At 39.2% G+C, this 11,905-nt stretch overlaps 1 protein-coding gene across 1 annotated transcript; it reads right to left on the bottom strand.

The window, feature by feature from the left end:
* Positions 1-421: 421 nt before the first annotated feature.
* Positions 422-11,209, bottom strand: FGF20 (fibroblast growth factor 20). Its single transcript, XM_010358160.2, has 3 exons — positions 10,092-11,209; positions 3,962-4,065; positions 422-1,566 (listed from the first exon to the last, which is right to left on the bottom strand). The coding sequence occupies exons 1-3, from the start codon at positions 10,375-10,377 to the stop codon at positions 1,321-1,323; spliced, it is 636 nt and encodes a 211-aa protein (XP_010356462.1). The 5' UTR covers positions 10,378-11,209; the 3' UTR covers positions 422-1,320.
* Between the last annotated feature and the right edge of the window lie 696 nt (positions 11,210-11,905).

Raw genomic sequence — 11,905 nt, forward strand, 5'->3', positions numbered from 1 at the left:
ATCATTAGAGGCCAGGAGTTTGAGAGAAGCCTGGGCAACATAGCAAGACTCCATCTCTGCAAAAAAAAAAAAAAATTTTAACTAAAAAAGAAAATAAAAAAATATATGTTTGCTGAGTAAATGGCTAAATAAGAGATATGATGAAAAGAATACCATACTCAGGTAGATGGGGACTTAACATTGTCAATGGAGGTGGTACAAAGACTTATTCTTTCTACCATCGTATTGGGTGAAAGAAATGGTCTTTGCCACACTGAATTAAGAAAATAAGTAAACATAAGTTGACTGTAATGTTCAATACTTTTCTACATTAGAAGTTCTTTAAATACTAGAGTTCTTTCTCTAAAGCATTTAGAATTTTGTCATTTTTAAAATGTTATATAAATAAAAGAACTTTCACCTGAAAAGCAATGAAGCTAAAACGTTACATTACAATGTTTAATTCCCTTTTGAATGTGTGTTGAATTTAAGACAAATCAATAAAGCACTTTTCTAGGTCAAAAGGAACCAATGTTACATTTAGAAGGCAATTGACTGCATAAAAATTATAATCTACACATATTTTTTAAAAGAAATTCAAAATCTGATTCTATGGTTAATGTGGTATAATAATGTCTTCTTTACAGACCAAGACACCACAATAAAGTAATGGCACAATAAAGGAATTTTGTTGTTTTTTACTCTTGGTATTATCTTCATATCCCAGTAAAAAATAAACTCTTTAATAAATAAATATATATAATAAATATTTTCAAATTGAAAATGTATAAATAGGTCCATTGTTTTAAAAAATGTTCTGTCTTGGTGTGGCATGCTTCATAGCTCATGTTTCACCCAGGTGTTGTTTAGATTTTTGGTTTTTTTTTAAAACATATAATGCTATAACCTGTGAATTATACAAGGTCCTCAGAGTTCATGTAGCAATGATCTTGGTTAAGCCAATCCATTTCTTCAACATGAAGCCTCTAGTTTTAACATAAATTTTAAAGTAAACATAATCCAGAGAGGTGAGGCACCAGCAGCAACCATGTGAGGGTTCCCGTTATCCACAATTTAAGAGATTTTTGGCTTCAGTCTACTGGTAAGGACTAATCCAATGTATCTAAGGGAACTTAATCCACATATAAAGAGTGATCATGATCTATTTCTGGTGAAGACTTTTTTTTTGTTTTTTTCTCAATATTCTTTCCAAATCCAGTCTCCCAGTAGAAAATAGACTTTAACATTCTGAACGTCTTCCTTGGTCATTATTTAATGATGGGAACTGTGATAAGAAAGAATGGTTGTGGTTTGACTCCTCCATAATGTCATGATCACACTTCAAGTGTACATCAGTAGGTCCTTGTACAATTCTGGAACTCTTTCTGGATCCACTGGTCTAGGTAAGAAATGTGTAAACTTCTGATGTCTTTTGGACCTGGTGCCATCTCTAGGAGTCCCGTCTTTGTTAAGTGCCACAAAATACCTGCGGCCAGTGTCTCCATGTTTATATATATTAGAAGAATAGGTATTATACCAGTTCTCTTCAAATTGCTCCCGAAAGATGCATTCGGAAGTAAGTTTCTCCTGAAAGAGAGAAGATAACTATTATTTTTTAAAAATACCTTTGAGATAATTGCCTCACAAGTTTCAACTCTATATTTTCATTTCTTTGCCTTGTCAAAGAAAGAAAAAGGTTAAATTGGTTTTGCTTTATTTTGTTTGAGTTAATATGTCATCTCTGATTCTTAGTGCAAGTGACTTGATCTGGCAGTGTACTTTAAAGCAGCAGACCCCAACTCTTTGGCACCAGTGACCAGTTTCATGGAAGACAATTTTTCCATGGACCAGGACGGGGAGAGGAGATGGTTTCAGGGTGATTCAAGTGCATTACATTTATCGTGCACTTCACTCCTATTATTATTATATTGTAATATATAATGAAATAATTATATGTAATATATAATGAAATAACTCATCATAATATAGAATCAGTGGGAGCTACTGAGCTTGTTTTCCTGCAACTAGACTGTCCCATCTAGGGGTGAGGGGACACAGTGACAGATCATCAGGCATTAGATTCTCGTAAGAAGCATGCAACCTAGACCCCTCGCATGCACAGTTCACAAAAGGGCTCATGCTCCCTTGAGAATTGAATGCCACCACTGATCTGACAGGAGGCTAGAGCTTAAGTGTTAATATGAACAATGGAGAGCAGCTGTAAATTCAGATGAAGCTTTGCTCACTTGCCTGGCGCTCACCTCCTGCTGTGCAGCCCAGTTTCTAACAGGCCACAGACCAGTACCAGTCCATGGCCCAGGGGTTGGGGAACCCTCCTTTAAAGAACTTGAAGTCAAATGTCAATTCCCAATTTTATTTTCAAATACCTAATAAATACCCTGAATTTTCTCATGTCCCATATTATCACCCTACTACCCCCATCACTACCAAGCAGACCTGCAGTTTATCTTTTTCCATCGTTAGATGCCACAGTCCTATCTATCGAGCCTCTACTCTCATCTTGGAACATTTCAAGATCTTGCTAAGAACCAAATTCCAAATTCATGATCATCACTCCAAATCATATATCTTCTCTTTATGAATTTACTAATTGTTTGATGATACAGTCTCCACGATTAATTTGTATCTGGATCTCTTACAATTAAGATAAAAGCCCAATGATTTATTGTCTTTTCAAAATGGACTGTATATTGTCCTAAGGGATAAACCACAGTTGCTTTTTTAAAAATCCAACATATACATGAAGACCGTGTGCATGTTTTTTCCTATTGTACTTCTATTAATTTTATTGTAATTCTACACTTATGATTATTACACATTGCATTGTTTTTCTTTGTTCTGAGCTGACAGGAAGCCTAGAAATAACAAGTTTTACCCTTACAAAGGACAAATATTCATCTACTTCAGTATCATCACCAATTCTTCTCAGTGTATATTAAGATGCTAGCTGAATATTGTGGTTCCAGTTGAGATTTTAATAAAAAAAAGTTACCACATAGTGCCATCTGCTTAATCATACAAAGTCAATTCTTGATGGAAATAATTACAGAGACTTCAATCTCAAGAAGAGAGTTCACATAAGAAGAGGAGTGGGATACTGGCATACATTTTTATCTTACCAATTCTTGTAAAAGCATATAAGCAACTGTGAACAAATGAAAAACTGTTCACAATGAAAGAGAAAAATCCATATTGTGCTGTAAGGTAGAGTGTGATATTGCCCTGCTCTTTTCATTCTTGTGTTGCTATTGCAGGTTTGTTCTAAAAAAAAAAAAAAAAAAAGCAACAACAACAAAAAACTTATACTGATGAAATATTAACCTGAGAAGTATACCTTACGTGGCATATTTAAACACATGTAGTAGACCCACAGATGTGCACTTATCCCTAGGAGCAACTTAAAAATTGCCCAATACAACTATGAGTGAGCCCATGGCTGGTGCAATTTTCAAGACTACAGGCATAAAAGAACAGCATGTTTGCCATCTTCTCTTGTTACTTGCAGTATCCCACAACTTTATTCACTTATTTCTTACATAAAAAGGTCAGCAAGTGAGTGATGTATATTTAGCTGTGGAAGATGATAACAGGTAAACAAAGTTTACCTTAAATAAACATAAAGGTGAGAGAGTCTAACATGGCAAGAAAAAAATATTCTCCCATTTATCTCTGTCTCTAGAGGGAATTATTAAAATACAGAGAAAACTAGAAAGACTCAAGGTAATGAATAGGAAGAACTAGTGAGCTGAAGGCAATAATGGTTGGGGGTTTTAAAAATATAACTAAGTTACTATACTATTGCCCAGACACATGGAAATTTAGCAGGATATAGAATTCAATGTCTACATAACTATGTTTTATATACTTCTAACAGACATTATTGGTAGACATTTTAATTGCATAATAGATAGTCATTATTTTAAGAATTACATTAATAATAAAAAATAGAAATAATACGTACTGATCCATAGAGTTCTCCTTTGTCATTCATTCCAAGATAGAGACCACTATCCACACCTCTAATACTGACCAGTCCCACTGCCACACTGATGAATTCCAAGATACCTGCATATGTAAACAATTCATAAAAACATCATGTTTTATATTTATGAATGAGCATATGACTAACAAAAATCTTCCAGATAGTAGCGGTAGTTGGCCGTTATTGCCAAATATAATGATGTATGTGTAAAAGTCCTTTGTAAATTGAAAACAGCTATGCAATTGTTTTATGACAGATGAAAAAAAGACAAAAAAGGAAAAAATCGTTCATCATGGTGAGACAACCAAGTATAAAGGGGTTCCTGGAGAAACTCTGACCGGCCTGTGTGCCAGAACAACAGGATGGCGCCTGGGGAAGTTGACGCCCTTTGCAGCCGGGAGAAGCCTGGCCTCTACTGTAATGGGGTGGTAACCTGGGATTCAATCTGTGAGATGGGGGCCTGTTAACAGGAACCTCTCTCTGCTTAGTTTTTTTCCTTTTTGCTCAATAAATTCAATTTTTCTCACCCTTCTATGTGTCCATGAGCCTAATCTTTCCTGGTCATGTGACAAGGACCTTTGCTTTTAACTGAACTAAGGAGAAAGTCCTACAACAATGGTATAATGTGAAGGGTGTGAAACCTTACACCATACTGAGCTGGGTTTGAACTCCAGTTCAGGAACTTACTAACTAGGTTGAGTAGGCGAGTCATTTGTCTTCTTTGAACTTTAACCTCCTCATATGCAAAATGGAGGAAATACCTCCCTAAAGGAGATGGGTGAAGACTGACACATTTAGGCATTCAACAAATGGAAGCTATTATTATCATAAATTAGTACATAATAGAGGTATTCTCAGTTTTCCATGATTCCATCAGTTAATTATAACCATTTTCTACTCATTGTTTTGTTTTTATTTACAATAAATCAAGTCAATCTCTTTCTAGGAGCAGCAGCATCCCTTATTGGGTATAACAGTGTTTTATAGTTAATAAAGGCCATCTGTTAGTATTTTCTCACCTGGCCCTAAAAAACAAGCCCTTAAAATAAATAGGGAAGATGTTATTACCCCATTTTACATATAAAGAAACTGAAGATCAGAAAGTTTACTTGATTTGCCTAAGGGACGTGATCTTTACAATCGGTAGAACTGATATTTAAACTTACATTCTTAGCCCTAATCCACTGTTTCTACTTCAGGACACTGTTTCTTGAGGACAATACAGTAGTTTCAAGACTTTATAGATTATATAATATGCTATGTTTCCTGCTATGTAATTTTAAAAATTAAATTGTATAGTTCAGAGAAGAAAAAGGACTTTATAATTCATTAAATGTGATAGCAAAATATAATAAATTTAGCATGCAAGTAGATTTGCTTTCAATAACTTTCCAGAATTATTTCCATTTAACAGTAAACTAGGATCAAAAACTCTTCCCTAAATACACCGATACACTATAGTTTAAAAAAGTAAAACTTAACGCCTCCCTCTGAATCACCCTTTTTTTTCTACACAGACTAAACTTTGGACTAATGCCTTTGTCTCATTCTTCCCTCTTTGACTCTGCTAAAAAAGCAGAGCTATATTTTCTATGCTTGGAACTGCCTTCCTCAATAGCATTCTACCTTCACCCCTTCACCCCATCCTGAGCTCTACAAACAGTATAAATGTGTACCATTTAGCCTGACTCTTGCTCTTAAGTCATTTCTTGATTTATTGTACAAGTTCCTGTTTGGACACGTGATACTCCCAAGGCCAAGGGAAAGTACAGAATCTGACTATTCGCTGATACGCAGGGCTCTATTCTATCCAAAGTCTAATTCACTCTTTGTCAGAAACAGAGATTCTTAGCCAGACAAATGAGCTCTTTCAAACTATTAGGAGATCATGTAGAACACTAGAGCTATCAAGGATCTTATAGCAACAATACACTGCTAAATAGTCTATAAGTGGCTTGAAAGAGCCAGGATCCCTCATTGAAAGCCTAAGGCAGAGAGAAGATAAGATATAGCAAGAAGGCTCAGACTCCATAGGACAGCCATCATAATGACAAATGCAGAGGTAGGGAGTGAAGGAAAATCAAACTCACTGCCAAGTTCATTAGCGAAAGAGTCCTGCCAGGAGCAAAAACATAGGCCCAAAACATAATTGGTAGAAAATATATATAAATGTAATTTCATTCAGAATATAATTACAAATGTATAATTACTTTGTATTGAATGTTACATTCAAATTAAAAAGTGTACTGTGGCTGAAATGCAACTTAATTCCCTTTCAGTATCTGATTTACATTAAGATTCTCTTGTCTTTCAAAGAACAGGAACTGATTAAGTGATTAGAATGTAGAATAGAACAAGTTTTCAATTACAATAAAATATGGCTTTAATTTCCATATAAGCTAATTATATAACAGATCTCATAAAGTGTTCGTTTTTCTCGGAAAACTCAGAGGTAAACCACCTATACTTTAATTCTTATCTTAATGCTGTCATCTTGCCAAAACAATATGTAGCTGTAGAAAGACAAAAGATGGCTTATGTTCTTAGAATAATTACAGGCAATAGTTTTAACTTTAGTAAACAACATCCAAAACCTTATATATAACCAGGCATAAATAATTTTGCAATGGCTCATGGGACTGATGGGAAAGAGGTTATATGTTTTGTGTGTGTGTTCCTCTTAAAGATTTTAGTCACACTTTTAAATTCTGATCCTTTTTCTCCTTGAGGAAATAGTATACCACATAGTAATTTGTAATCATTTGATTCCTAAATGAGATTTGACAAGTCTTTCTTATTTATAATATGAGGTGGCAACTAAGCTAATTCCTTTACAAAGAGTAGACATGAAAAACTTTCCTTAAGAGGTAATCACAGATTTTAGATAGATTTTCTAATGCCCAGTGTCCCATAAAAAGACTTGGAGGTACTTTGTCTTTCTGGTATCACTTTCAAAGCCAGCCTTTTTAATAATCATAATAAACAGGTGAGTCAACCCACAATGCAACCACATCAGACAAATCTATGGAGAATAGGGGAGAATAAAGGAAAAGCCTTTAAAGAAATATGTTTGATCTCAGGCTAAACTTTTTTTTTTCAGAAATGATTCCATGTTTACGTATTAGGTAAGGTGTTCCTGCTGTACTACTGTGCAGGAAAACTCCATTATAAATACAGAGATACCTCATGGCCAAATAAGTACAAAATTGGCAGAAAAAAAAAAAGTTATTCCCTTTAACATCTCAAATAGCCATCTTTGAGTTTTCAAAACTGTCACTCTGATAGCAAAGATAAGAGTTTAAAAAAATAAAAAATAATTTAATAATTAGTAACTGAAGCACTAGCAAAAGAAGGCAAACATACAGAAACACATAATCTTATATAGGTTGAACATAAACTTTCTTCTTACCTACACTCCCTTAAAGTAAATTATGATGTCTAAGCTATTGAAGGCCACTAGTATGCATTATAATGTATCATAAGGAGGCCATTCACTCCCAGACTAATCTGGGTTATCTTCCTTTTGTTTAACAGTGAGTATTTTGTTCCTATACATAGCCTCCCACCATAGAGTGACTTACACTGGTGCAAATTCAATCTGTCATTTTTTTTTACAGCTACTAAATCATTAACACAAATTTAGCAAAAACAAAATGTGCTAGCAAGATGATAATTCTGACATTCAACTTCCATTCCTAAAGAAATGCCATTAAATGCCATTAATGAATGTTATCGAGTCTACAAATATTTACTAATCTCTCCCCATAGGGTCAGTCTTATAAACAGACACAAAGCAGAAGAGGCCTTTTTTTTTTTTTTTTTTTTTTTTTTTTCCTGTCACTGGGGAGATTACAGTGTAATTACAAGGTTTTTTGTTTGTCTGTTTGTTTGTTTTTTGAGATAGAGTCTTGGTCTGTCACCAAGACTGGAGTGCAGTGGTGTGATCTTGGCTCAGTACAGTCTGCACCTCCTGGGTTCAAGCAATTCTCTGCCTCAGCCTCCCGAGTAGCTGCGATTACAGGCGCCCGCCACCATGCCCGGTTAACTTTTTTTTTTTTTTTTTTTTTGTATTTTTAGTAGAGACGGAGTTTCACCATCTTGGCCGGGCTGGTCTTGAACTCCTGACCTCGTGATCCACCCGCCTCGGCCGCCCAAAGTGCTAGGATTACAGGCGTGAGCCACTACGTCCGGCCACAAGTTCCTTAAAAGTAGAATTTCCAAGGCTACACTGTGCATGGCAGGGTGAAATTCTGACTACTACCTAAGCTTAACTTCTACCTGCTATCTACCTATAAGTATTACCACATTTGTGTTTATTTCTAAATCTTTCTGGTAGTTGAAATATTTTTCTGCAATGAGTGCAGGGAAGTCATCCTTAAAGGCAAGAGAACTGAGCCACCTGGTGTCGGTAAAGTTCTTTAGAATCGAAATCTCAGGGCCAGGCACAGTGGCTCACTCCTGCATTCCCAGCCCTTTGGGAGGCCAAGGCGGGAAGATTGCCGGAGGCCAGGAGTTAGAAAAATCTCAAGCCTCCCCAATTTAAAAACCACTTTCTAAAAGTGACCCCAGGTTGGCCACTAGGTCATGACACTCTTGACTGATAGTCAATGGGAATTTGGAAGAGATCAGTGGAAGCTGCAAACATGTGGGTTTTAAAAAGTTAATTTTCTAAGCCTTTAAGTGCTACCAAATGACCACCACATGCTTATTTCTACATCTAGAATTACAAATGCCCCCTCAAACTGAGATTTACACTTCTCCAAAGTTTTAAAGAGTCCTACAAGTCAAAAAGGGAATAATTATAAGAACAAGGTTGTGAGGACACGATAAGAGAGGGCCATTCAGAGATGGGGTGAATTCTCAAAGAACTCCATAGCGCTACAGATTGTGGCTGACAAATTAACGGCATCTTTTTAAAAAATATAACGAATTTTTCAAATAATGTCAAAAGTCTGATGATCAAAATCCTTTGAGATTGCTAGCAGGTTAACTAATAGAATAGGAAACTTCAGCTATGGGGAAAGATCCTGAGATGTTAGAACCGGAGAGCACCCCATCTTTGTACAGAAAAGAAAACTAAGCCTCAGACTGATGAGGTGACTTTCTAGTTACACAGTTAGTTAGGAAGTCATTAACAGGAGAGACCCTCCCGATCCAGTATCTTAACAGACACTGCCTTAACAATCATTCTCTTGTTTCTTTTAACCCCTTCTCTTCCCAAGCACTGCTGGAGGTATTCTGAAACACGTCCCTCTGTGTTCCCACCCATATCTTCTTTCGCTTTCCCATTTCCTCTTTCCTAAGGTCAATACCAAGATCCTTGCTTTCAGGTTGCAGAATTTCTAAAGAGGAGCTTGGCTGAAGAACTAGGCATGCTCAGTAGCCGGGTGGTCTTCCCCCTCCCCCGCCCCTCCCCCCTTTCCTTTTCTTTTCTCACCCAAATAGAACTTAGGAGCTCAGGGAACCTCAGACAGGTGAGCCCTACAGCAGCGAAGGTGTCCACGGAAAGTTAATCTGCTAACTCTTCAGGTGAACATTTGCAGGTCTCTAGGTAGAAACGTAAATGCTCGCAATCCGTGCCAAGAGCAGCCCCGGGTGCATAATCAGCTGCATAACTGTGGGGCATGTTTAAAGAAGCCCAGTGCTTCCTGTTGTTAATTTTTGTAAAGTGGACGGCATGAGGGAAAATGAGAAAGGAAATCGGAGAAAAACATATAGAGATTTTTTTTTTTAACTGCCTGCGAGGTAAGCAGTGCAAGAACTGTGATGCCGAGTGCACCAGGTCTTGGTGTCCCCGGCAGTGGGAAGGGCAACGGGGAAGGCAGGAAGGAGCTTGCGAAGCGCCCACCCTTTTTCCTCCGCCCGCAGCGTCTGGAGCTGCTGCCCTGCTAGAGGCTGCGGCGACAAACTGGCAGGAAAATTTCTCCCCGCGCCTACTCTGGCCCGCCCTTTAGCCCCACTCTGCCTCTCGCACCGGCTGGGTCCAGGGGAGCTCCGGGTTCCGCGCAGCGCTGACGCCCTTGGCAGGCAAAGAGGGAGGTGCACCGGCAGGGGACGAGGAGCCGAGCTGGGGCGCAGGTGGGGGTGGGGTCGGGATGCTAGTACGTACCGAAGAGGCTGTGGTCCTGCCGGGTGCCCTGCACGCTGCCGTCGGGCAGGATCTGCAGGTGGAAGCCGGTGCGGCAATAGAGCTGCCGGCGGCGCAGGATGCCGTGCAGGTGCGCCAGCTCTGCAGCCCCCGGCCCGCCGCGGGCGCTCCGCTCCGCCGCGCCCCTGCGCTCGCCCAGCAGGGGCGGCCGCTCCCCGGCAGGAGGCAACAGGAAATGCGAGCCCACCTGCTGGCCCAAGCCCTCCAGGCCGCCCAGAAAGCCCCCAACTTCGGCTAAGGGAGCCATGGAGGGGGAGATCCGGAACACAAAAGACCCCCCAGTAAGGAGTGTTGCGGGGGTGAGATGGAGGTGGATAGAGAAAAATTATAGCAAAACGAGCGCAAAAAGTTAAGGCCTGGTTACTCCTCTGAGGTCGCTCCGGAGGGGACTTTGCACTGAAATGGCAGGGAAGCTCTCTCACTGTCTTGGAGCGATCTTCTCTCCTTGGGTAGGTGGGAGCCGGCTGCTGGCTCTGCAGAAATATCTATAGCTGCCGCTGCCAATACTAGGACTAGGGCTGGGGGCTGGGGCTCCAACTCCGCAAACTGATCAGATCAGAGTCCTGTGTACATACACACCGAGTATATAAGCGGGTCCTCTTGACATATGCTAATCAAGTCCTTTCATGCGCGCTGGGGAGGTTCTGTTTGAAATCTTAAACCGGTCTCCTCTCAACACGTTTTTGCTCTTCGGAAGTGACCAAAAGGGGCCCTTGGCACTTCTCCATCCATGCCCTCGCAAAAACCATTCCTGCACTTGGCCAAAGCCAGCCAGCAACTTCGAGGAGGTGCAGTCGAGGCCCCTCTTTGGGGTTGTCTGTGGGACAGCGGTGATGCTGCTCAGCTGCAGCCGTGCAACCGCCTTTGATGTGAGCTTTGCAGTGATAGATCGCCGCTGAAAGGAGCCCAACTTGGCAGGTATATAGAAGAAGAGGAAGGGAGGAGGGAGGGAAGGCGGGGGGGGGAGAGAGAGAGAGAGAGAGAGAGAGAGAGAGAGGGAGGGAGGGCATTGGTAGGAGGAGGAAAGAGAGGAGAGAATTGGATTCCTTGGGAGCCTGCAGTGGACAGGTGCAAAGAAAGGTAAGCGAGGGAGAAGGAAAAAGGGCGTTACCTGAGGCCTACAGACCTGCCCAGACACACATGAAAGAAAAATCAAAGCTTTGACAGTTTAACTCACTAATTTTAAAACACTAATAAAATGTACAAGCATTACTCCTTTCTTTTATCATTTAGATGGGGGATTTTCTTTACATAATCAAGGTGAGGTAAGGAACACCCTCCCTCCCCCCTTTACAATTTCTCTTTAATGTTTATCTTTACTCAGCACATAATATAACCAAAATTGCCGTATATATACATATACACATGTGTATTTTTAATTGTGTGCTGAGGCCATGAACTTCTAATTAGTGTAAAATAATAACATCATATAATCACGAATCAAAGGATTTAGAGTAAATCCAAATAGGCTGGAAAGAAATGGTTTACACTTCTATATTTTGCCATGAATAGAAAATGAGTATCTGGAATATTGTCATAAAGGATGAGTGGCCTCTTGGGCCCTTATACAATCTAAGAGCACGTTCCTGTTTTTCTTAGTTGCATTTTTGTAAAAGTTAGATTTTTTGTTTACATTTTAATTATAAAATCTGAAAATAACTAAATGGAAATAGTCTTGATGCTTGATGTGTTTTGAGACTTCAAAAGTTACTGGTAAAATTGAAGAGTGCTTGGGCATATTTGTAAAATCAAAAACCATGGAAGTGAAGGAATTA

The sequence above is a fragment of the Rhinopithecus roxellana genome, chromosome 9 (assembly GCF_007565055.1).
Source record: "Rhinopithecus roxellana isolate Shanxi Qingling chromosome 9, ASM756505v1, whole genome shotgun sequence".
NCBI classification, from domain to species: Eukaryota; Metazoa; Chordata; class Mammalia; order Primates; family Cercopithecidae; genus Rhinopithecus; species Rhinopithecus roxellana.

What these genes read in the sequence shown, in the direction of transcription:
- FGF20 (XM_010358160.2), bottom strand. Translation starts at nt 10,377, where the DNA reads ATGGCTCCCTTAGCCGAAGTTGGGGGCTTTCTGGGCGGCCTGGAGGGC. An exon ending in GCAGGACCACAGCCTCTTCG is followed by an intron (nt 4,066 to 10,091) that starts GTACGTACTAGC and finishes TTACATATGCAG; the next exon opens with GTATCTTGGAATTCATCAGT. An exon ending in AAGGAGAACTCTATGGATCA is followed by an intron (nt 1,567 to 3,961) that starts GTACGTATTATT and finishes TCTCTCTTTCAG; the next exon opens with GAGAAACTTACTTCCGAATG.